Below are 22814 nucleotides of genomic sequence, written 5' to 3' on the forward strand. Positions count from 1 at the left end.
AGTTCCTCTTAAAAAATAAAATTAAAATTTTAAGCAAATTATGATTAGTTCAAAAGTCACATAGCACTTGTCTTTAATAATTGCAGCATATTATCCTAAATCAGAAATTGAAAATTAAGATTTAATTGAACCAGAATAATTTTAAAAAGAATGGCATCATCATCACCGAAATTAAATTCAGACGATCGTCAAAGTTTTATCACACCTGATTCCCCGACTACCATGGAAGCAGAAACGTCATTGAATGGTGATCGTTGTGGATATTGTAGCATGCCAAAAAGGCCTGAGAAAATCTCTTCCGCCACAGATTTATCCCAATTGTGTAAGTGTCCAAGCGCATCAGATTCTACTGATCCTAACATTCGATTGGGTACTGTTCCATCGAGTGCTTTTAGAAGATCTCCATCTCCTCGCCCTTCTATTGTTCCACCTTATGATCGCTCTGGATTAGCCGCTGATGGTGGTGGTAAATTGGAAATTGTTAGCATCAGAGAAAAGCATGGCGAATTCCGTAAAGCTATTCCTCATATGCCGATACCTGTTGCTGTGGTGCTATGCTTGTTGAATGTTGTGTTACCAGGAGTGGGTGAGTTTACCAATTTTTATAAATAATTAACACTAAAGTAATAGTATAAAGTAACATAATACTATAAAATAACTGTTCCCAAAATATGTTTCATTGAACACTACGATTTCGTGGAGAGGTCACAGGGGTTCCATAAGTTAGGACTTTTTTTTTTTAATCAGTAATGATTTTTGTAACTTTAATTAAAGCAACTAATAATCTATTATTGAATTTCTCAGTTATTTTTACGAGATTATTCATTAAAAAAGAAAATAACAAAATTTAACTAAAAAAATACTTTATTATTTCTCATTGAACTTTAAAATAAGAAACTAAATTCAAGAATAAAGAATTATTTTTCTTTGATTAAACTGTAACACATTTCTTCTTTTAAAAACCATGATTAGATTATTTTATTCAATTCAACTTGTTTATACGCCAAAAATTTATAAACAAAAAGCCGCTGCAAACTAATGAATTCAAATGTCTAGTGTGAAACCTAGTCTTAAGACTGCTATTGATGAAACAATTGAATTTTTCACTATAAATGTTTCTAAATTAATTTGTTTTCTTTTCATTTTTTTCTAACTTTTTTAGAAATGCTAATGAGTTTTTTTTTCTTAAAGTCAAGCTCCACCAAAAGAGGGTTCCGCAACCGGAAAAGATTGGGAACCCCAGCCGAATAAAATAATACTAAAGTAAATTTTTATTTTTAGCATTTTATCCACTCTTGCGTGTTTATTAGAGTAGAATCATTTTTCGCTGACTATTTTTTTGGTCTTTTTTCTTATGATAAATGCAATTTTTTATTGAAAATGTTCTTTTATGTATATAAAAAAAATTACTCAGCGAGAATAATTTCAGGAAATATATTTAAATTTGTGATATTAAACTTACATTGAAATTAACTTAATGTGGTAACTTATGTTAAAAATTATGAATAACTATAATGTCAATTTCAAGAAGAAAAAATAAGTCCACACAGGAATCAACGCCCAAATGTTCAAATCAATTTGAAACTCAAATAAGTGCATTTTAGTAATAAAAAATCTAAAAAAAAATTATTTTTTAATTGCCTACCTTAATCTGCGGATTTTATAAAATTTACAATTGAGTGATATTAAAAATATTTATGTTGAAGGAAGGTGTAAAAGAAGAAAAGTACTATGTTTCATTCGCTGTTTTTTTTTTTTTTTTTTTTTTTTTTTTTTTTTTTTTTTTTTTTTNCTAACAAGAAGTTTTCGATGGCAAGTAATGTTGACAACCTTAGACTCTAACCTTAGCCTTTTTTTCTAAGTAGTCTGCGCAGACTACTTATAAAAATACTTATTTAAAAAGTGAACCGATTGTGCGCCTGAACCCAAATTCTATATTAAAAGGGACTTAGAGTGAGATGAGATTCTGAGTCCCTGCCAGCGAGCGGGCACTCCACTTCTTCATATAATGTAGAGTACTGCCACGGGCGACTGAGGTACTGTCATTAATTAAGTGGTAGACAAGTAAATAAGACTAAGCAATCATATTCATGAATTTAAAAAACAATTAGACAACGTATTTGCTACCACTTTCTTATTTTCACCAGATTTTCTATTAAAGGGCTATTTCGTAAACTGGTTTACCTTCATAGTGGTCTGATCCGACTATCTATAAAAAACCGTGTGGAGGCTTTCAGTTGTATGAGGCGTTGCCTTAGCAGTCCTTTCCCTTTGAAGCATATCCAGGCGTTAATTGTGCGGACGCTAAGACGAGAACAGTTTAAATAAACGTTTGGGATTTTAAATTTTGCCGATTGACAGTTTTCGGGGGGAAAGCAAATGCGAGATACAATATACCTTAAAAATAATTCTGGCTCTAATTGCGATAAAAAGTACCGGCACTCAGGGTGCCGGTACTTTTTACCGTAAAATCCATTTTTACTGGAAGATGCTACGGAACAAAAAATATGATATTCAGAAATTTTCACAGTAATAATTACCGTAAAATCTATGTATCACTCTAATTAAATAAATATTACTGTAAAAATTGTGGTAAAATATTTTACGGCAAAAATACGTGTGATGCACCATAGGTGCCAACACTTTATACCGTAATTTGATCCGTTTTTCTTACCGTAATCCGCTACATTTCCTTAATTAATTATACTAATTATTGAGAAAAAATATTTATGCATAATTATCTTAATCCTTTTAATTATATTTCAAAAACAAAAACTAAAAACACTGATTTGCTTTCATATAACATATAATAATAAAAAAAAACAAATTATATAATTTTGAATTTTTGGTGATCGGCTTTTTTTAATGAATCATTGAATCCTTTAAATAAATTACACCAGAGTATATTGCTTTATATTTATTTATTGTGACAAAGGCATATGCGAGATAGTGTGCTTATTCATCACCTCCTACATCAAGAAGCCTCCACACGATCTTTCATAAAGAAGTCCGCGCAGACAGCTTAAAAAGCGACTCAGTTGTGCGCATGAACCCAAAACCTTTTATAAAAGCGAGAGAAATTTATCTTATATATTTGAGAATTGAGTCTATGGTGGTTGACAAGTGAATAAGGCAAGCTATTAATATTCATAAATAAAATGAAGTTTTAGCCATATATTTGCTGCCACTTTCTTTTTTTAACTATATTCTGTATTAAATGACTCGTTCGGTAAGTGGATATCCTTCACAGTGGTCTGATCGGACTATCTATAAAAAACCGTGTGGAGATTTTCAGTTATAGGAGGCGTTGGCTTATTACAAGGTATGGCTTATAAGTCTTTGTCAATTTGAAGAACAAGTGTCGCAATCTAAGATAGGACATCACAGAGATACTTCTAGAGTTGCAGCTGGGTTCGAATCCGCTATCTCCATGTAACAGAGAGTTTAGCAAATTTGTGGGACATCAGAGTGTTTATTGAATAAAATTCTTTTTTCTTTTTTGAAATAATAAAGATTAAAAAATTAATCTTCTAACTCAAAATTTAAAATTTGTAATTCGATTGAAGATTCAAATAATATAAAACTAGAAACATTCTCTTGAAAACTCGAAAAGAGCTAAAAAATTCAAGTCAATCTCATGCCTGTCTAGACTTTTACTGCTTTCCGACTATTTTATTTCTTTTCTAAACTCATTATGTCGACTGAAGTGAAATTTCACGAGTTTGCTTCTCAAAAATAGATTCGTAATTGCAAAAATATTTTGTGATTAAGGCATTTTCTAGATAAATGCGTTTACTTTATAATATTAGAGCAATATTCTATTCCTGTAGCGGAATCTCAAAATATAAACCTGTATATCATAGCAATCTTAGTCATTCATCACAGCGGAGATTTTTCTTTGTGCATTATGTTTATTTTCGAAAGAAATGCTCGCCAAGTCAAACAATCAACTATTGGAACGAAAAATAAGCGTTAGTCACTAAATGTTTGTTAGCTTTGGCTTTAAGAGCCACATTTCGATGTCTTAAAACCCCAATTCTCTTAGGAAACTCATAAGATTTCATTTTATCCATATCTAAAAGAATCTTAGCTTTCAACGCATTGTATAGAGTTTTGTATGTTGTTTCAGAGCATTGTATAAGTTTTATTTAATTTTATCGCTGGCATTGAAGGCAATGCATAAAATGTATGCGCTACTTTTGAAGTTCAACTCCACAGTGTTGCAGTTTTGAATCAAGGCCCAAAAATTAATTAAGTAGAAAATGTTTTTGTGTTCAACTAATGCAAATTTGCTGTACGTGTAGAGGAAAACCGTGAAACCTTTCCAAAGATTGCCCAAAGGCAAAGGTACTCCTACATGTTATGAGTTATTTTTTCAATTCATCGTTAATGGAATTATAGATGAAAGAGTTTAATTTCAAAAGTGCCCAAAGCGGCTAAACTGCGTCAAACACGAATGGCATATCATGCTCGAATTTACTCGGTCAAATGATGTTAAAAATGATTCTAAAAAAAAGTGTGTAACAAACAAAATGAAAGGAGCCCTATTAACCCTATTAAAAGCTTTCTGTAAAAAGTTTTCATGAAATATACAGGGGTTGGAAAAAATTATGGAAACAGTCTTTCTTTTTTAGTAGTAAATTTTTCATAGCACAATTGTTGGCACTACTTAAAGGATTTTGCTTGAATCTTTAAGAAATGGTGTCGTTTTTACCCATGGAAAACTTACATCGACCAGAATAAACGTAGGAAGTTTAAAGCTTCCTTCTTTTCCCAACACAACTATGTCCCAACAGCGACTTTACACATTGTCGACTCCCGGGCACCTCCACTCGCCGCGGTTTTATTTGTCAACTGTTTCACCGCCTTATCTAGTAACACTCACTCAGAGGCAACCCTACACTCGCCTCAATACAGCACTCGCAAAAGTCATAAATGAATCTTCGCGCTCATGGATATTTTTAAAAGTTGCTTGTTGAATTAAGTTAAAATTTTATCCTCGTTTAANAATCATAAAAAGTTTTCTTTAATCAAAGTTGTGTTCACCTCATAAATATACTTTAACTGCCACAAATTTTTAAGCCTTGGCTACCAAAGCTGTGGACGTACGAAGGAATTTATCGTTTGGGACATAACATTTACAAAAAAGTGTCAAATCTAAGTACAATTGTTTGGATCCAAATATTATTGGCACTGCAAATAGGAATCATGACATCAAATTTAATCATAGATATCAATGTCAGAAAAGTAAAAAAGAATAAATTCATGCATAAAGCTGACAGTAACAATCTCCTCTTCATTACACGTATATAAAAAGAAAATGATTAAAACTCATAAATTGTGTAGTTACTTAAATTAAAGGTTTTAAAAACTAAACAAGAAGGTACAAAAACCTGCTGCATTATTGAATATTGTGTCCACATACTTGGCAAAAACACCATAAATTATTTGCAATAAATTTATAAAAATAATTAAAAAGCTATACCCTTCTCATATATCCTACACCCACAACAAAACTTTATCCTAAAAAAGAAATAAAAAAGTAAGAAATAAATATGTGTTTCAGGAAGTCCGAATAAAAAGAGAATGATAATACACAAAAACTTTTAAAGAAGCTAAATTTATTCACACCTCATGTTCACTCATGCGTTTTTTAAATCGTATGTCGCAAGTGAAACATGCGCGAATTAATATTCAAAGATTTTCGCGAGAAAATTTGAAAGCCGACTTGGCGAATGTAAGATTGGCGAATTTCAAAATACGGTGCCAAAGAAGTGCCCGGGAGTCGACAATGTGTAAAGTCGCGTCCCAACACTTCTATAACCATTCCAAATATCATTATCCCATTGAATGATTTCAAAATTCCTGGCATTAAAATTAGAAGGAAGTTATTAACTTCCTTTCCTCTTTTTGTTTGATCTGAATTTTGCATGAATAAAAAATGACATTATTTGTAAAAACTTCAAGCATGATTTTTTAAAGTCGTGCCATGTAAAATCTTCCAAAATACTTGAGATCAAGATTGTTTACATAGATTCAGTAGAGAAGTGTTTCCTTATTTTTGTCTAACCCCAATATATTTTAAATTTTTACATTTATATGAATTTTATTTCATAGTTTTATGGAAACGTACTCGATTAGGAAAACCAAATAAAATAATTGTTATAATTTTTTTCTTTAAACGCAACGTGATAATCTCTTTTTACTTAAGTTACTATTTGAAGATATGATTCGAAGATTATGCACTTGCAGTAACTTTCATTATCTTCTCATCAAATGTTTTACTTTACTGAACTTGATTTACTTTATTTTAATCATGAATTTAATTAAATTCAATATAAATTTTCTCATCGTCAGAACTTTTTATGATCAAAAATGTAAATGTTAGTATAAACTTGTGCTATACAATTGTGTTATTAAAAAATGCTTTTAAATGTTAACTATTAAAATACAAAAGAGAAAATACCGCGCTTTGCTAAGACAAGTTATCATAAAATGTATTTAAATATTTTATGTAATGTATTAATAATTAATTAAATATTTTATATAATGTATTTAAAATATTAAATATTTTATATTACTATATAAATGTTACATTAGCTCATTTCATTTGCATTGCATTTAGATGTAAGCTATTTCATTTATAATTTTTTTCCTTTTCTAGATCGATATGGCAATATTTACATTTAATTAATATAATCTTTCGTATGAAAATATATTGCTATTTGCAAAAAAGAACGAAACTAACGAGGAACTATACGTTTTTAACTTAACTATTTGTTTACAATAGAAACTTTTAAATAATTTATGAAGCCGAAAAAGGTTATCTAATTATAATATTTTAAATTCATACATATAAACCATAGTTTTCTTTTCTTTGCATAAAAACATATTTGTTACCACTAACGAACCAAAGGCACGCATTATTTTATAGCTCTTTTTATGTCATAAATATTCGGCAACTAAATTTATGGCACGCAAAGTCGATTGATTAAAAGTTATATGATCGGGTATAAAATTCTAATTACCGGCGTCGGGTGAATTGCGGCTGTCAAGTGTTTGTTGAATATAATATTTGTCGATAAAATTGATTTCTAATATTTACACTGGAAGAAATTCTTTCATGAAGAATCAGATCTGCATACCTGCCAACTTTTGATCCCTTCCATTATGACTTTTCCCAGTGGTAGTAAAATGGGATTAAAATTTCAATTGTAAGCAAAAAATACGTTGTATTTGAAAAAGCTTTAGCTGACAACCCCAATAGTAATACATATTAACCTATATGCTAAAAATTTTTAAGAATAGTTGTGATCAAAATCATTTAAAAAATCAGTTTATGAAAGAAAAAATAATATATATTTACTACCACTTTAAATATAAAAATAAAATTTTACGCCAAATCCGTAAAAGTTGGCAGGTGTGGATCTGTATGAANAATATAATATTTGTCGATAAAATTGATTTTTAATATTTACACTGGAAGAAATTCTTTCATGAAGAATCAGATCTGTATGAATAATTTCCAAAGGGGATATCAATATCGAATTTTATAAGTCTCTTCTTATTTGATAGTGGTGAAAATAAATCCCTTAATGATATCATTTTCGTGAAAAGGAATTATTAATCATAGGCCTCCAGTTTAAAATTTGCATAGAAGTTATGTGAATATTTAGACTGGTGGTGAATTAAGTCACTCATGAATTTATGAAGTAATAGGCGAATGTAGTTATTTATTTGTAAAGTGGAATAATATTTTATTGTTTTTCCAAATAATAAACTATAAAAGAACATTAATTGAGTTATTTACTCGATAATACAATCGATTAATTGTTTAATATCTCCTTATATTAAAAAATCGTAAGACCTCCGACGCCGTTTCAGATTTACAACTTAAAGTTACATTTTGTTTTTCTGTGCAAAAACTATAAGACTTAGAAATTTGAAACTACAAATATGTGTAGAAAAATGTATAGAGAGTAAAATGGATTAGAAAAATTTAGCATTCGACAATTTGTTCGAGAATTTTTAAATGTTAAGCTGGTAGGAAAAAATACCATATCGTCCGTACTGCAGGCAGCAGGCAAAGTTGAAATTTAGTATGCTGAAAGGGTCATATTCATTTATAAACTTCACACAGAGCGTTTTTTCTCAAAATTGTTATTTGTACGAAAGTTAAGGCGATATTCAGTACTTTTCTTTTGCGAACTTTTAACACTTTTTTTGCTTTAACCCTTTCGCGCCGACTGTCACAAATACGTGCCAGCATAAAACCGTATCAACCGGGATAAAAAGATAAAACTAGTAATCAAAGTAATTCTTTAGCAGTTTATTTGTGGGGTGGAGTTATAATTGTTTGATTTATTTAATTCACCATTACTTTGGTAAAAAAAAACTATTTAGTTATACTTTGAATTAACATTGAAATACATGATTAAACTAACAATAATTAAAGTAAAAGCAAAGTAAGTCTGTCAATTTAGCAACGACTACATTTAAGTTACCGTTTTTTATTTAATAACATCCTGATTCTGATGTTGTACGGATGCTTTTCTGAATCACCCGTCCCCAAGGGGTTAAGTTACATTTTGCTTTGCTGCACAAAATCTATAAGACTTGGAAAAGTCAAAGTACGAAGGTATGTAGGTTTGACCACTAGTTTACCAAAAAATACCACGTTTTGTTAATCTGAGGCTCGCTGAAGTGCAACAACGGAGTCCAAATTTGATGTGCTGAAAGAGCCTTTTTAATTAGTAAACTTAGCGCAAATTTTGCTTCGAAATTTTAATTTTTTCGAAAGTTATAGCAAATTTAAAATTCCTTTTTTATTTTTTTCCTGCTTTTTTACTTTAAATATTAACAACTTATCCATTAGAGTTGAAAATTTAATTTTCCCACACGAGATCTTTTTTTATTTCATTTTATAAACTCACGCCCGAGTCGACGTCAATCAAATGAAAAGAAAGATACGTCTTGCCAGATATAAATCTTAACATTTATATTGGAATTTAGAAAAAAAAAAACTTAATAAAGAGCTATAGGATCCGTTCCTCATTTGAATTGTCAACAAGTAAAATAACATCTAATTTATTTCTTCTTACTTAATCTAACATTCTGTGTTTGTTAGGCTAAAGTTGTTTTTTCCTTCAAGTATAGGTGATTATTTTTCAAATCCAGGTAACCGCTCATTTCGTTATGATTAACTTGTTAACAGAATGTTATCCTACATGAAGCTGCCATAATTGTATGCTTTTTAAACAAAATTTTCTGTGTTTTGGGAAAAAAATATCGATGTTTAATGGAAAAAGACAATGATGAATGCGTAGCATTTACAAGGGAGTGAACAGGGAACACAGCCTCCAAGTTACTACAAAAAACATGTTTGGATGATTTTTTTTTAATTCTTGCGCAATTTTAAAAAGAAACTATGTTCCATTTTTATTCGCAAAACAAATATAATTTAAGACTCTCTGTAGTTTCCGCAATTCCCAAAATCCTAAAAAATCGTTATAAAACTTTTAAATTTGTATGTGAAATTAGTTATAAATAATAAGTAATTAGTGATAATAAGATAAATTTACTTTTCATGATCTTTCAACAGCATGCCTGCAACCGCTTACGGTCTTATTCCCATTCATCATGTATTTCTAATGTTGTATTGAGAGTCATTGTGGTTAATGGAATTGGTATAAAAATTGTGCATGTTGGCCGCCATATACACATAAGTGAGTTTTTTGAGTTTTTTGCAATTTGGACAGAAATGCATCAGTACAGAAGGAGGCTGCTATAGGTCGCGTTCTTACGTCTTGTGGTTTATTGGAATTACATATAATTGCAGGCTTGTGTGCTCAATTTAGGCTTATAAACCTTTGTTAATTAGAAGGACAGATAGTACAATATAGAGAAGGACAGCACGTTGGAACATCCAGCGAAACAGCGGGATTCGAATCCGCTACCTGTACGCTTTGTACAGCGTTTGGTGGGAGATAGGGCTCTGCCAGGGAGGCTCCGATGTCTTCTGTTAGCAAATTTAATTGAAAGATATCATTAAGCTTAGTTTTGTTGCATTATTTGTCCTCGTAAAAAAAGTTAAAATTAATTTAATTTCGCTTCACGTTGGTGAAGATAACCGATTTCAGGGGTCTGTTTAGAAGAAATTTGGGTCCGTTAACGGACCCTTCACAAAATATCTTTTCATAAAAATGGACCCTTCACAAAATATTTTAATTTAAAAACGGACCCTTCACAAATTTGTTTATCTTCATTATTGTTTTGTAATCGAATAAACCCTTCCCGGGGGGGGGGAGGAAGACAGATGTAAACGAACTAAGTTTCGTCTCCCGCAGACGGTTCGTCCATTATTCGTCCGAAATGAATATTCTGCGTTCAACAGTATAGCCTAAATACCAAATATGTGTATGTTGCATCTCTAATTTAGTAGCAGCAATTCTTGTTTATTTTTGAAAATTTAAACTTTTTATATTATAGTTTTACAGTGTTGAGCATAATCTGCTATTTACAATTTTAAAACTCCTTGAAAAAGTTTTTTGCAATAGCAGAACCCTATTTTCACAAAATTCAAAAAAGCAGGACCCTGGTTAAAGGAATGTGACTTAACTTTTATTTTATATTCACAAATTACGAGAAACTTCTTCACAATTTCACAAAAACAGGACCTTTCACAAAATGTCTGGACAGACCCCTGGAATTAGGAAAATGTACTATTTTAGTAGGAACAATATTCATAAGATTTAACTTTAAAATACTTTGGGGCTTTAAAATAATTTGGCGTTGTATTAAGACAATTACTTTAAAATGCAATTTAAAAATCTTTTTTCGATGCAGAGTTTCTTCGTCTGAGTTCAACTAAAATTGTAACACTTTCTATTTATTCCAAAACTAAAGCACATTTCCTTCTTGAATTATAATACAAATATATAATCTTTATCCACAACTATTTTCTTCTTGTTATTGATGACATCGGATACATAATTACAAGTATGTAAATACCAGAATGACTGTTTGTAAAGTTTTTGAATCAATTACAAAACTTTTTTGGATTTGTTCCAACTCCACAAAATAAGCCAGTTACTTAATTTTCCTAGATTTGTGTATATGACTTTTAAGGGTAGAATGACTAACAGAAATATTTCTACTTGAATCATTTATTTCGAATGAGATTCAGAAAATAAATTGTCATTTAAGAATATTTATATGTATCAAATCGTCTGAAACTTTACGAATTGTTTAGTTTAAATTGTTAATTATTCGGCCTATCGAAAAATTCTGTCCCAGAAAGTACACACCCGTTTTGAAGTGACAAAAAAAAGGTTATTAGCATTTAACCGTTTAAGCGCTAAGGCTGCATTTTTGGAACATGTCATTGTTTCAAAAAGATGAAGAAACGCTAATGCTGTATTTTTGGAACATCATTGTTTCAAAAAGATGAAGAAACGCTAATGTTGCATTTTTGGAACATGTCATTGTTTCAAAAATATGAAGAAACGCTAATGCTGCATTTTTGGAACATGTAATTGTTTCAAAAAAATAAATATACGCTAATGCTGCATTTTTGGAACATGTCATTGTTTCACAAAGATGAAGAAACGCAAATGCTGCATTTTTGGAACATGTCACTGCTTCAAAAAGAAGACTGGTAACGCGATTATTTCTTTGTCAGTATTAATTATAGAAACATCAGAGATTAGAATCCACCAAAATATTTTAATAATACTAAAATATATTTTAGGTTCTTTCATAATATTGCTATTATATTTCTAATTTAAATTGGTAGCTAATTGAATAAAATATTTACTTAATTTAATCACAAAAATGTGCTGTCATTTTTAACTTAAAAAAAACGTTTTTCTCATTGTTACATAATGCAAGTTTGGCAGGTGAACGGTTTATACTTTGCCAATTAAACGCAAATGCAACATTTTACAATAACGAAAAAAAAAAAACTGACTTTATTAACTTAAAAACCCGAGTCAATTCGGGAATTTTCAGTCTTTTACACACAAAAAATGTGGCTGACGTTTGTGTTTAAAAATTAAACTAAGTAGTTTTGCATATAATGTTCCTGAACGCAGCTTGCACCTCAATGGTTCAATTACAATGCACCTCATTAGTTCAATTTTTCAGAATATTGCTTCACTTCCGGCAACACATGAAAAACACTTCCAGATGATTATCAGTTTTAGTAGCTAAATGAATAAAATATCCACTTAATATAATTACGCTGTTTTTCTCCTGAAGTTTTAATTATTTTTATTTACATAAAATATGCTTTTCGTAGGTAAACGGTTATAACATTTGTTCAAAGGTCAACAGTCAGAAATTGATGTAATTTTGATTTCAGTCAGATGACTATTTGATAATTAGGTCAATGGTTATTGTAAGGTATTAATTTACTAAGTATTAGCATTAATTGATTATGTACTAATAATGCTAATCAACTCAGGAATAATGCTAATTAACTTAGATATCAAGAGTTATTTTATTTGGATATGTGTACTCAAAATATTCAATAAATTATGCATAGAGATAATAAATACTCCAAATTAGTTAACTGTCTGAAATTATAAAAAAATTTTTTTTTTTGGTAGAATGGATTTTTTAGGTGATTTGAATTTATTGACTTAATTAACATGCTTAAAAACACAACATAATAGAGCAGGTTTTAAGACAGCAAAAAGTACGGTCATTTATAGGTATCATTTTATGCGTCAAAAAAATTATAAGTACCAGATGATTTTTTTTAGTAAGAAATTTATTTCTAAAAAAAAATTTAAAGAACAGTAATTTATATACGATTTTATATTATAATTTTTTTTATCCACGAATATTGAACTTCATCACTTAGAATTTCGTGAAATATAAGCGAAAGTCAAAACATTACTAACAAACCGCTATACTCCATTTTGCAAAATCATCCTTATGTTGTCTACTATTGTATTTAATATAATTAGCTGTAATTATTAAAATAATCTTAGTAAGTAGTGCTAGGCTTGTCACAAAGAAAAAATATAAAACGACGGATTTTTTTCAATTCATTATTGTCCTTAATTAACTCATTAACATAGTTTTAATAAAAAGCCATCAAGTTTCATTCTACGTTTAAATTGAAACAAAGAACTTTTTATGATTATCTTTAAAGTAAAGAAGATGTTTTATGTCAATTTCAACATAACAGAATTATATTATGCAAATGCATTCATGAAAAGTTTTTTTTCCTGCATTTGATTACTTTCCTAATTACTTTGGAAAAAAAATTATGCCTAGCTAAGTTCTTTTTCTTAGATGTTCTTCATAAGTTCACTTCAGATATTAATTCTCTTATTGTTTGAAAATAGAAATCTTTTTAAATCTTAATTTTTTGTTTGTTAATTAGATTTTACTTAATAAGTACATATGCCTATTCCTCGTATACTTAAGCTTTATTGTTTGGAAGTTTATCGCATCTCAGAAATATTTGAGATTGTTTTAATGAAATTCTTAAAATGGCCTTTGGTTAGCTAACCTTTTTTGAAATGTGTTTTGTTTAATTTTAAATTTCAAGCTTCCCTTTTTTATAACTTTTATAATTAGACGTTTAAAGATATTTATAATTTTATTTATTTTTTTCTTTCCAATTGAGCCAATTTTTATTTTTAAAAATGCCATATTTTTTAACTATTGTAACAAGGATTTAAATTTTATTTTTTTATCTACGTAATAAGTGAAGAAAACAACAAATTCAAATTGGGCCCCAAATAAAGTTATCGTTTTTAGTCAACTTTTTACTTTCATTATTAGAAAGGATAATAAGTTAGTGTTAACACTTTCATAACATATTTCGGTGACACCAACGTGTTGTCACGTGAAAACCAATCGTTAGCTGCCGGTGACAACACGTTGGTGCCATACGCGAGCCATACACTAACAGCCGGTGACAACACGTACGTTGGTGCCATGTCCAAGATAAACGTTAGTGGCCGGTGACAACACATAGATATCGCGCTTTGCAACCTGATATTCATGTGACATTTTGTCAAGGGACAAAAGAGTACTAACTAATCAAGTTTTTCAGAGTACCTATCCAAGAATGGATATCTGCTCCTTCATCTAAATCGAAGGATATGTGGTGGAAGGGAAGGGAGGTGCTGCGTTAACATTAAGTTAAATCTCAGAATGAACAAAAGAGTACAGAGATGCCAACTGCTGTGCTTTCTGGAATAGTTTTAATAAAGTGGTAGCATATTATATAGTAAAATTCGTTAAAGAAAGATAGTTACGTCTACTTTTTAATATAGTAACTAGTAGTTTGATACTTTAACGTTGCATTTTATATCATACTTATAATTTTTGATATTTACTGGTGAAAAAATTACTTATAATAAAAAATACTAAACTAAAAGTAACTTAAATTTCGCTACCAATAGAAAATAGTATTTTACAAAGTGGAGCAAGTTACACGGAGCCGGTTACATGGTAAACTTATCACTAAATATATGCGGACCGCATAGTGTTAATATGAGACATATATCGTTGTGTCTCCAGATACGGTGTTCGACTAAAATTATTTCATTTCAGGCGATGGTGAGAGAAGATCTCGCCAATATTTTCATTTAAGTCTGTGATTTTATATTAGGCGATACAAACTGGCTTCAAATTAAATTTCAAAATGTTATTTTTAGGCCAAATGCACTGCAAAATATTGTTTTGTATTAAAATATTCCTTTATATTTTTAGTAGTTCGGGATTTTTTTTGCTAAAAAATTTTGTTCTTTTATTTTACGATACTATGAAGATAGATTAGAAAAAAACATCAGTGTATGGAATTCTGGATATTACCCATGGATTTGTTATTAATAACCAGTGTTGCCAGATTAGGGGTTTCCCCCCCTAAATTTAGGAGGATTTTTTTTTTTTTTATCTTCAGTGGGTATTTTTGGGGAATTTGTTTTTAGGGGTTTGTTTTAGGATTATTTGTGAATTTTACTAGTTTCATTTTGGTTACGTTCTAATATCGAATTTTATAACTGAATGTGTGAGATGGTAAGATAAAAATCAATATGTTAAACCAAAACAAAAAGGTTAAGATTTAATTTTAGAACTTAACCTCTTTGTTGAATGTAGTAAGTTATTACTTAGCTCGATCAACCTGTAAATTTGGTGAATTTGAATTCAAATTATTCAAAATTTTTAATGTGCATGGTTTAAAAATAATGCCAAAGGAGGAGGAGGAAAAAAGATGTACGTACAAAAGTACAAGAAAGATTGGAGAAAATATGTATACGTACAAGAAGAATATTTTATCAGAAATTTAAGCATAATGTTAGAATTAAGATATTAAAAAGACTATATCGTTGATAATAAAATATTTATGAAAAAATGTGCGAGTCAAAAAATATTGAAAAAAATATCTTTAATATTTTAGTAGAAATTAAAGATAATGCAACGATTGAAATGTAAAAAAGACTAATTTGTTGATAATAAAATATTAGAAAGTATTAAAGCAACGTTTTCTATACATTATTTAACTTTTGTACTATTTTTTAATACTTATACATTAAGTTAAGAATTTTGGGTTTTTTTAAAATTTTTAGGGGATTTTACAACGCCATCTGGGGGTGAATGATTATTGCCACCTGGCAACAGTGTTAATAACCCCCATTATTATTATGATTAGGAAAGGAAGCTAATAGCTTCTTTTTTAATTTTAATACTAGCAATTCTAAATTATTAAATGTTGAATGAAAATTCTAATTAGAAAGAATTTATATTTTAATTATAGTGGTACTGAGAAAGGAAAAAAAAAGCTTTTAACTTCATGTGCTTATTTTAGTGGATGCGAATAACGCAAAGTTAAAAAATGACACCATTTCTGAAAGCTTGAAGCTTATTCTTTAAAATTGTGCCAACAGGTTAGCCATGTAATATCCTCCAAAATATCTGCTGCTTAAAGAAAGATTGTTTATATAGTATAGAATATTTTCCATATTCTTGCCTAATCCCTGATTATAATACTTAATTGTACAGAACGTGTTAAAAATATTCACAAATTTGCAATCGCTGAAAAAAAATTAAAATTCGAGGATAAATAAATATATTTATTCTGGGAACTTAAAAGAACACGAAATAAAAATCGTTCTAACTCTTATTCTTACACGAAAATATATAAAATAAAGACAGAAAGAAAATGCGGAAGTAAAAAAAGAAAGTAAGTAGGTATTCTTCAAATATTCTGCTCAGATTCTTTCGAAAGAAGCTGGTAAAAACTTTGTCCTGCATTCTGGAACTCAGTTTAGTTCTTTTTCTGCCAGTAAAAATAAAGAAAACCCAAGATACTTTTGCCTCTATCTATAGTAATTTAAATCCTAGAATCTTTAACATCTATTTTTATGGTACTATTTTACCAGGCGGGTGTCGATAACTTTTAATAAATTGATGCACTTTTCTGGCTTTTTGCTCCGTGCTTGAGTACATGAAATTTTTCTCAATTTCTGTGAAATGCCATTAACTTAAGAGGACGCTATACCTTGGAGGAAACTTTTCATGATGATTTCTGCTTCACCTTCTCTGGTTACTTTAAGATTTAAAGTTCAGAAAAAAGTGTGTTCAGGTAAACCATGAAGTTTCAAATGCCGAAGAAATGTTTTCAAAATAACGACGTAATTATTTTTTATTTTTATTTTTTTGCAAGATTGTTTAGAATTAGGCAGTGTTTAAGTGATCTTGTCATAATTTGCTGTATTTTGATGTTTTGAAAAAAAACATTGTCAGCAATTGAAACTAGTTAAATATAGGTTTGCCTGAACTCCCCTTTTCTATACTTTAAATTCAAGAAAACTTAAAATGGAGAACAGATAATTTGCCCTGAAAGTTTTCCCGGCGGTATAGCGTTCGTTTAAGGACTAGCAAGGAAGGGACAGGTTTTTATGTACAGTTTTTAAGTCTTATATTTAAAATTAGATTTCTCAGAAACTATTCAACTTATTTCGCACAAATTTTGTATTTTGCTATTCAAAATTAGATACTATAAAATGACATCGAAACTTGTATACTTTACAATTTAAAATTTTTCTCGACATTATCTCCTTTTACTATTTCATTCCAGGCACCCAAAGGCATACACACATGCGAAAGAGTAGATACTTCACAAGAATTTTGATACTTAATAAGAATTTTGCTTTATATTAGTCACTTTTTTCACATTTTTAGTCATCTGTGGTATCGTTAAATAAACTAATATAAAATTCTCATCTAAAAAAAGCAGTAAGTTAAGCTCAAACAAGATGTTTTTAGCATGGAAAAATTTAAGTTTGAAGATAAAAAAAATTATGCAGATTAAAAAAGTTCAAGAGAATATAATATTTATACTCTATTTAAAAAATTTTGTATTCAGTACCTAAGGATAAAGCTTAATCGTTCTAATTTTAAGGCTTAGTTAAATCAGTGAAAAGCTTACATTTTTAAGCTCATAATTATTAGTTTTCTGAAGGGATAATAAAGAATTTACTTAAGCATTATGAATGTAAGTTATTCTGTCTGTGTTTCTTACAAAAGTGCATGATGACAGACGCAATGGGGTGTAACTTTTCTGCATTCTCTTGAAACATTTGTAAAAAAAATTCACGTAATCATATTTGAATTTTTCATTAGTTTTAAAAACGTATGTAACCTTTTTAACGAAGTTTTATTTCTATTTAGTTGTCTCAAAGCAGAGTTAGGCAATAAGCTACGTTTGTTGAATAATGAATGACTTTAATTTAAAGATATTTTTCTCAAGGCTTTAACATTCATTTCAAGAAATTTTTTTTTGAAGTGTATTGATTTTACTTGAATATCTTGACGGAACAGAAATAATTTTTGTCTTATTAATAAGGGAGAGGGAGGCTAGTATGGACATGGGGTAGCGTAGACCAATGGACTATTTCTGTTATTTATGACTCAAAAAAATCTCTGTAAATTACGGCACATTGGTAAAACTGTGTTACACTTTCATATTATAACACTAAATATCTAATCCAAAGTATATAAATAGCAATTAACAGTCGACATGTTTCAAGCGCTTCAAAATTGGCGCCCATTTTCAAGACTTGCTAATTGTGAAGGAGAAGAAGCAAAAGTGATTTGAAATATTAAAAAAAAGCGCAAAGTTGCCAACAAAAAGGGGAGAAACAAGACCAGAAAAATTACATTAGCCAGGAAAGAATGTGGATTAAAAACAGAACAAAATAAAAATAAAATATTAAAAAATAAATAAAAAACACAGTGGCCAAGAGGGGCAAGAGGTCGTTTACAACGGAATCACCATTCATATAAATATACAAAATACCGGAGAATCAATATGAGCTGATGTGACAGGAATGGAAATAATTATGGCATTGTTGAAATTAAAACACGAAATGATTATATAGAAAATAAATGAATGAAATTTTATTATAATGGGAAAGTAAGACCTTAATTTTTGCTTTAATTTCAACTTTAGATTAACTTTATTTATCGTTATTTAAAATATGAGTTCTTATGTTAAGAAAGGATACGCTTATTACACTTGATTTACTTTTATTTAATTAACAGATGAGTTAAGTGAACTTATAACTGCTCGGGGCTAAGGTAAACACACAGTGGCGGGACAGTAAATTGAATTTAGTGAGTATTAGTGGTTGTAAATTTACGTAATTATTAATAACTATAGTAGGGACTATCTTTTTTAAGATACTACTTTAATGTGTAGAGTTTAAATTAATAATAGCTCTCTACTAGTTAAATTAGTACTAACCCTCTACTAGTTAAATTAGTACTAACCCTCTACTAGTTAAATTAGTACTAACCCTTTACTAGTTAAATTAGTACTAGTTTGCAGAGATGCCAACTTGCTCCGGACAGCAAATATATATTTTAAAGTGGTAGTTTATCAATTGTGATTTTTGGTTTAATAAATTCAATTTAGTAGATTTTTATCCACCACTATTTCTAAATAATTCATTGGTTTATACAATTGACCACTTTATAATTGTTATGTCATGCCATACCTTTTAAAAAAGCAAGAAAAAATAGTCTATTATTTGCAAAATTCACTTGTAGTTACTTCGTTTTTTTTAATTATTTTGGCGTGTCCGGAGCAGTTGGCATCTCTGAGTTTGTAGTACTAGCCCTCAGTTCTCATGCAGATCTGATCTTCGAAAAATAACCTATAATGGCAATTAAAAATTTCTTAAATAATCGAATTTTGTTATACTTTCACTACCAGCATTAAAAGTTTTCAAAGAACTTTAAAGAAACCTGTTAAAATATTCACATACTTCCAGAGGCGTATATTTATAGAGTATTACAATATATTTACAGAGTTTGTATGTTTACAGAGGATATATAATACAAATTTAGGTTAGCTAAGTTTGTTTTGTTCATCTCGTAATGCTTTGATGCTGATGGGACATCCTTTTTATGTATATTTCCTCACTCCCTAGTTGGAAGTAAAAAAACTATATTTTGGTGTTTTTTTAACTATTAAAAACAGTCTAATAGTTACCGAAAAATTTACTAGACTATCATATTTATATTTCCAGCAAAATATAAAATCCAAAAAATTTATTTGAAAATTTTACTATTCATTCATATTCAAAAATTTATCAATATTTAATTTTGAAAATTAAAATAAATTCAATGATGTGTAATTGTTTTTATTAGATCCAAATAAGTGCAAATTTTAAACAAATATTATTTGTAAGTGAGCCGTGTTTGAAATATTTTACCTAGCCGAAAAAGACACCGCGGTGTTTCATCCTCTATTTCATAGCCACACATTATTAAAGTACTAAATATAATATTTTTTACCTATTTTGACCAAGTTAGAACAAAATATTAAAAAAAGTATGGAAAAAAATGTTTAATAAAAATTTTGCGTCAAAGGGTTAAAATCTCCTCGTATTATCAGACGGCCTTATACATTTGTTTTGTTCAAATATCAGTGTAAATCAACTTTATTACACCAAAACTGAAACATTAAATTGTATCTTTTGCTATCACTTTAAATATTTAAAAAAAATCGCTCGCTAAAAGATTTTCATGATTATTTACTCAACTCTATTTTTTTTTTACTAAAACTATTTCCATTTTGGTTTTCCTTGCTCTTTTTAAAAAATACCAATAGATTAAACCAGCGGTTCTTAACCTGTGGGTCGCGAACCAAAATTGGGTCGCGAAGCATATTTCTTGGGTCGCGCTGAGTCGAACCAAAAAAGTACACCAATTAATAAGTAATACCAACACCTCCTAGAAAAAGTCATTGTGGCTTACTCAGCTTAATTTTGACTTTTTTTTGGGTCGCGACATGAACATATTTCTCAAATTTGGGTCGCGGCTTAAAAAGGTTAAGAACCACTGGATTAAACAGTAAGTATAAAGGTGTATCGATACTTGTCACATGATTTGTATACACTAACCAAGTGTTGCAGGACCAATGTGAACAAAAACAACTTTTCGTTAAAAAAGAAATTATTAAAAAAATTACTTTCAAATTAACTTATCTATCATTTAAAATGTATAGAGTTGTTCAAATTTCATTTAAAAAAATACGAGATATGTCCAAAATAATGGCTAATAAGCTTTATTGGCAAATTTGTTAAAACTCTACACACTAGTCCTCCTCTTCTAATAATCTGTCACACATTTTTGATTTCTTTCAATAACGAAGGAATATTTTTTTTGTTAATATTTAAATCAAATTGGAATATTTAAATACTAAATATTGTTGCTTTAAATGTTTCGTCAAATGAACTAAAGCTAAACGTATTAAGGTTCCGACATTTACTTAACTTTATAGAAAATCAGTACTTGTTATTGGTCATGAAGTAATAACTTATACCGACATATTGTTTGCTATTCATATTAATAAAAATAATTTATCATAAGCAATAACCAACAAACCATATTAACTGTAACATAAATTTTTTAAACTCAAGTGTTTTTGTTTCAGTTTTTGTCTTTTCATTTGTTAAAATATTTTGAATTTTATCTATTAAAAAAATAAATTTTTCAATAGTATCAAAATACATAATATAAAAAAAATAATTTAAGAATCATCGTGCATTACTTAAGCCCTAATTGAAAAAAACATACTGTAAAACAACAATTTCAGTGAATAGAATTGATTTAAATGATTAGGCCTTCACGTCAAAAGTAACAGGAATTTTTAAAAAATTAAGAGTAAGAACTAAAAATTGTTTATTTATGTAATGCGTATAATAGTTAAATTTTTATAAATTATTATTTCATTTCATTCAGAAATTAAATTTTTTAATAGTATTAAAATACGTAATATAAGAATGGTAATTTAAAAACAATCGAGCATTAGTGAAGAACTAAATAAGAAAAACTGTTAACAACAATATTAGTAAATATAATAGATTTAAATGATTAGGTGTTTAATGTCAAAAGCATTAGAATTTTTTTTAATAAAAAAATATTAGTAAAAACTAAAAACAGTTTTTTTATATAGTATGTATAATTTTCTTATTTATATCCATAGTTTCCCTTTTTATTATTATTATTTAATTTTATTCTAAAATGTAAGTTTTCAATAGTATCAAAATACATTACTTATAAAAAAAAAATCAATTATAGAATCATCGTGCATTAGTTAAAAACTAAATAGCAAAAACTGTTAACAATGATTTCAGTAAATAGAATAGATTTAAATGATTAAGCGCTTTCAATGTCAAAAGCACCAGAATTTTTTTTAAACATATAAGTAAAAACTAAAAATATTTGTTTTATATAATGTGTATAACGTATATACCATTTTTTTCAATTTTTATCCATTATTATTTCATTTTGTCGTAAAATTTATTTTTTCAATAGAATCAAAATACATAATATAAAAAACCTCAAGAATAATCGTGCATTACTTAAAAACAAAATAAGAAAAACTGCTAACAACAATTTCTTTAATAGAACTGATTTAAATGATTAAGTACTTAACGTCATAAGCATCAGAAATTTTTATAAAAATGTATGAACAAAAACTAAAAATAGTTTTTTTCACATAAAGTGCACAATTTTCGCACTTATGTATTATTGTGTCAATTTTCATCCATTATTATTTCATTCAATTAAAAAATTATTTTTTTTAATAGTATCAAAGTAATAACAAAAACTTATTTTCAAAAATCATGGTGCATTACTTAAAACTGCCTCAGAATAAGAAATTTAATAAGATTTAGTTGTTATAATAGATTTAAATGATTAAACACTTAACTTCTCGAAAATTAGATACTTAACGATAACCGATTGCGTGTGAATAAGTAATTACAACAATTTAGAGTAATATAGATGAAATTTACATCAATGTCCTGGAAGTTATCCTGGTGTATAAAAGGCGCCATCTAGACTATCGATCCAACTGACAACGAGATAGTACGAATGATTTTGAGAAGAAAAAAAAGTGCTTTCTGAATGAAATTCATGACGCATGAATAATGATGTCTTTCACAATATTATATTGGCTCTTTGACAAATCATAATGCGAGGAATAAAATATGGGATATTAGATACATTCTGTGTAAAATACTGAGTTCATATAGAGCTTTTGGATGGCTTATTTCCTGTTTTTGAAAGTGTTAACATGAGGGAGTTTTGGTTATTTATAATATAAATACATTTTTAAATAGTATATTTGTTAAGTATGAAATGAAAAAAAGGATATAAGATAAATACTGCATAAAATATTTAGGTAATAGTGTTTTTTTACATAAAATATTTAGTTTATAGTGCTTTAGGTTATAAGTTTAATTTTTAATACAAGAGTGTTTTTAAGTTTTAAAATA

General features: G+C 28.6%; 1 protein-coding gene across 1 annotated transcript in view; it reads left to right on the forward strand.

Moving 5' to 3' along the window:
- Positions 1-22814, forward strand: part of LOC122271046 (uncharacterized) — an 89782-nt gene continuing 66968 nt past the window's right edge. The window contains exon 1 of the mRNA XM_043050854.2: positions 1-586. Coding sequence (XP_042906788.1) covers positions 151-586 — 436 coding nt within the window. The 5' untranslated portion in view covers positions 1-150. The remainder of the gene's footprint in view (positions 587-22814) is intronic.

The sequence above is a fragment of the Parasteatoda tepidariorum genome, chromosome 9, assembly GCF_043381705.1.
Source record: "Parasteatoda tepidariorum isolate YZ-2023 chromosome 9, CAS_Ptep_4.0, whole genome shotgun sequence".
NCBI classification, from domain to species: domain Eukaryota; kingdom Metazoa; phylum Arthropoda; class Arachnida; order Araneae; family Theridiidae; genus Parasteatoda; species Parasteatoda tepidariorum.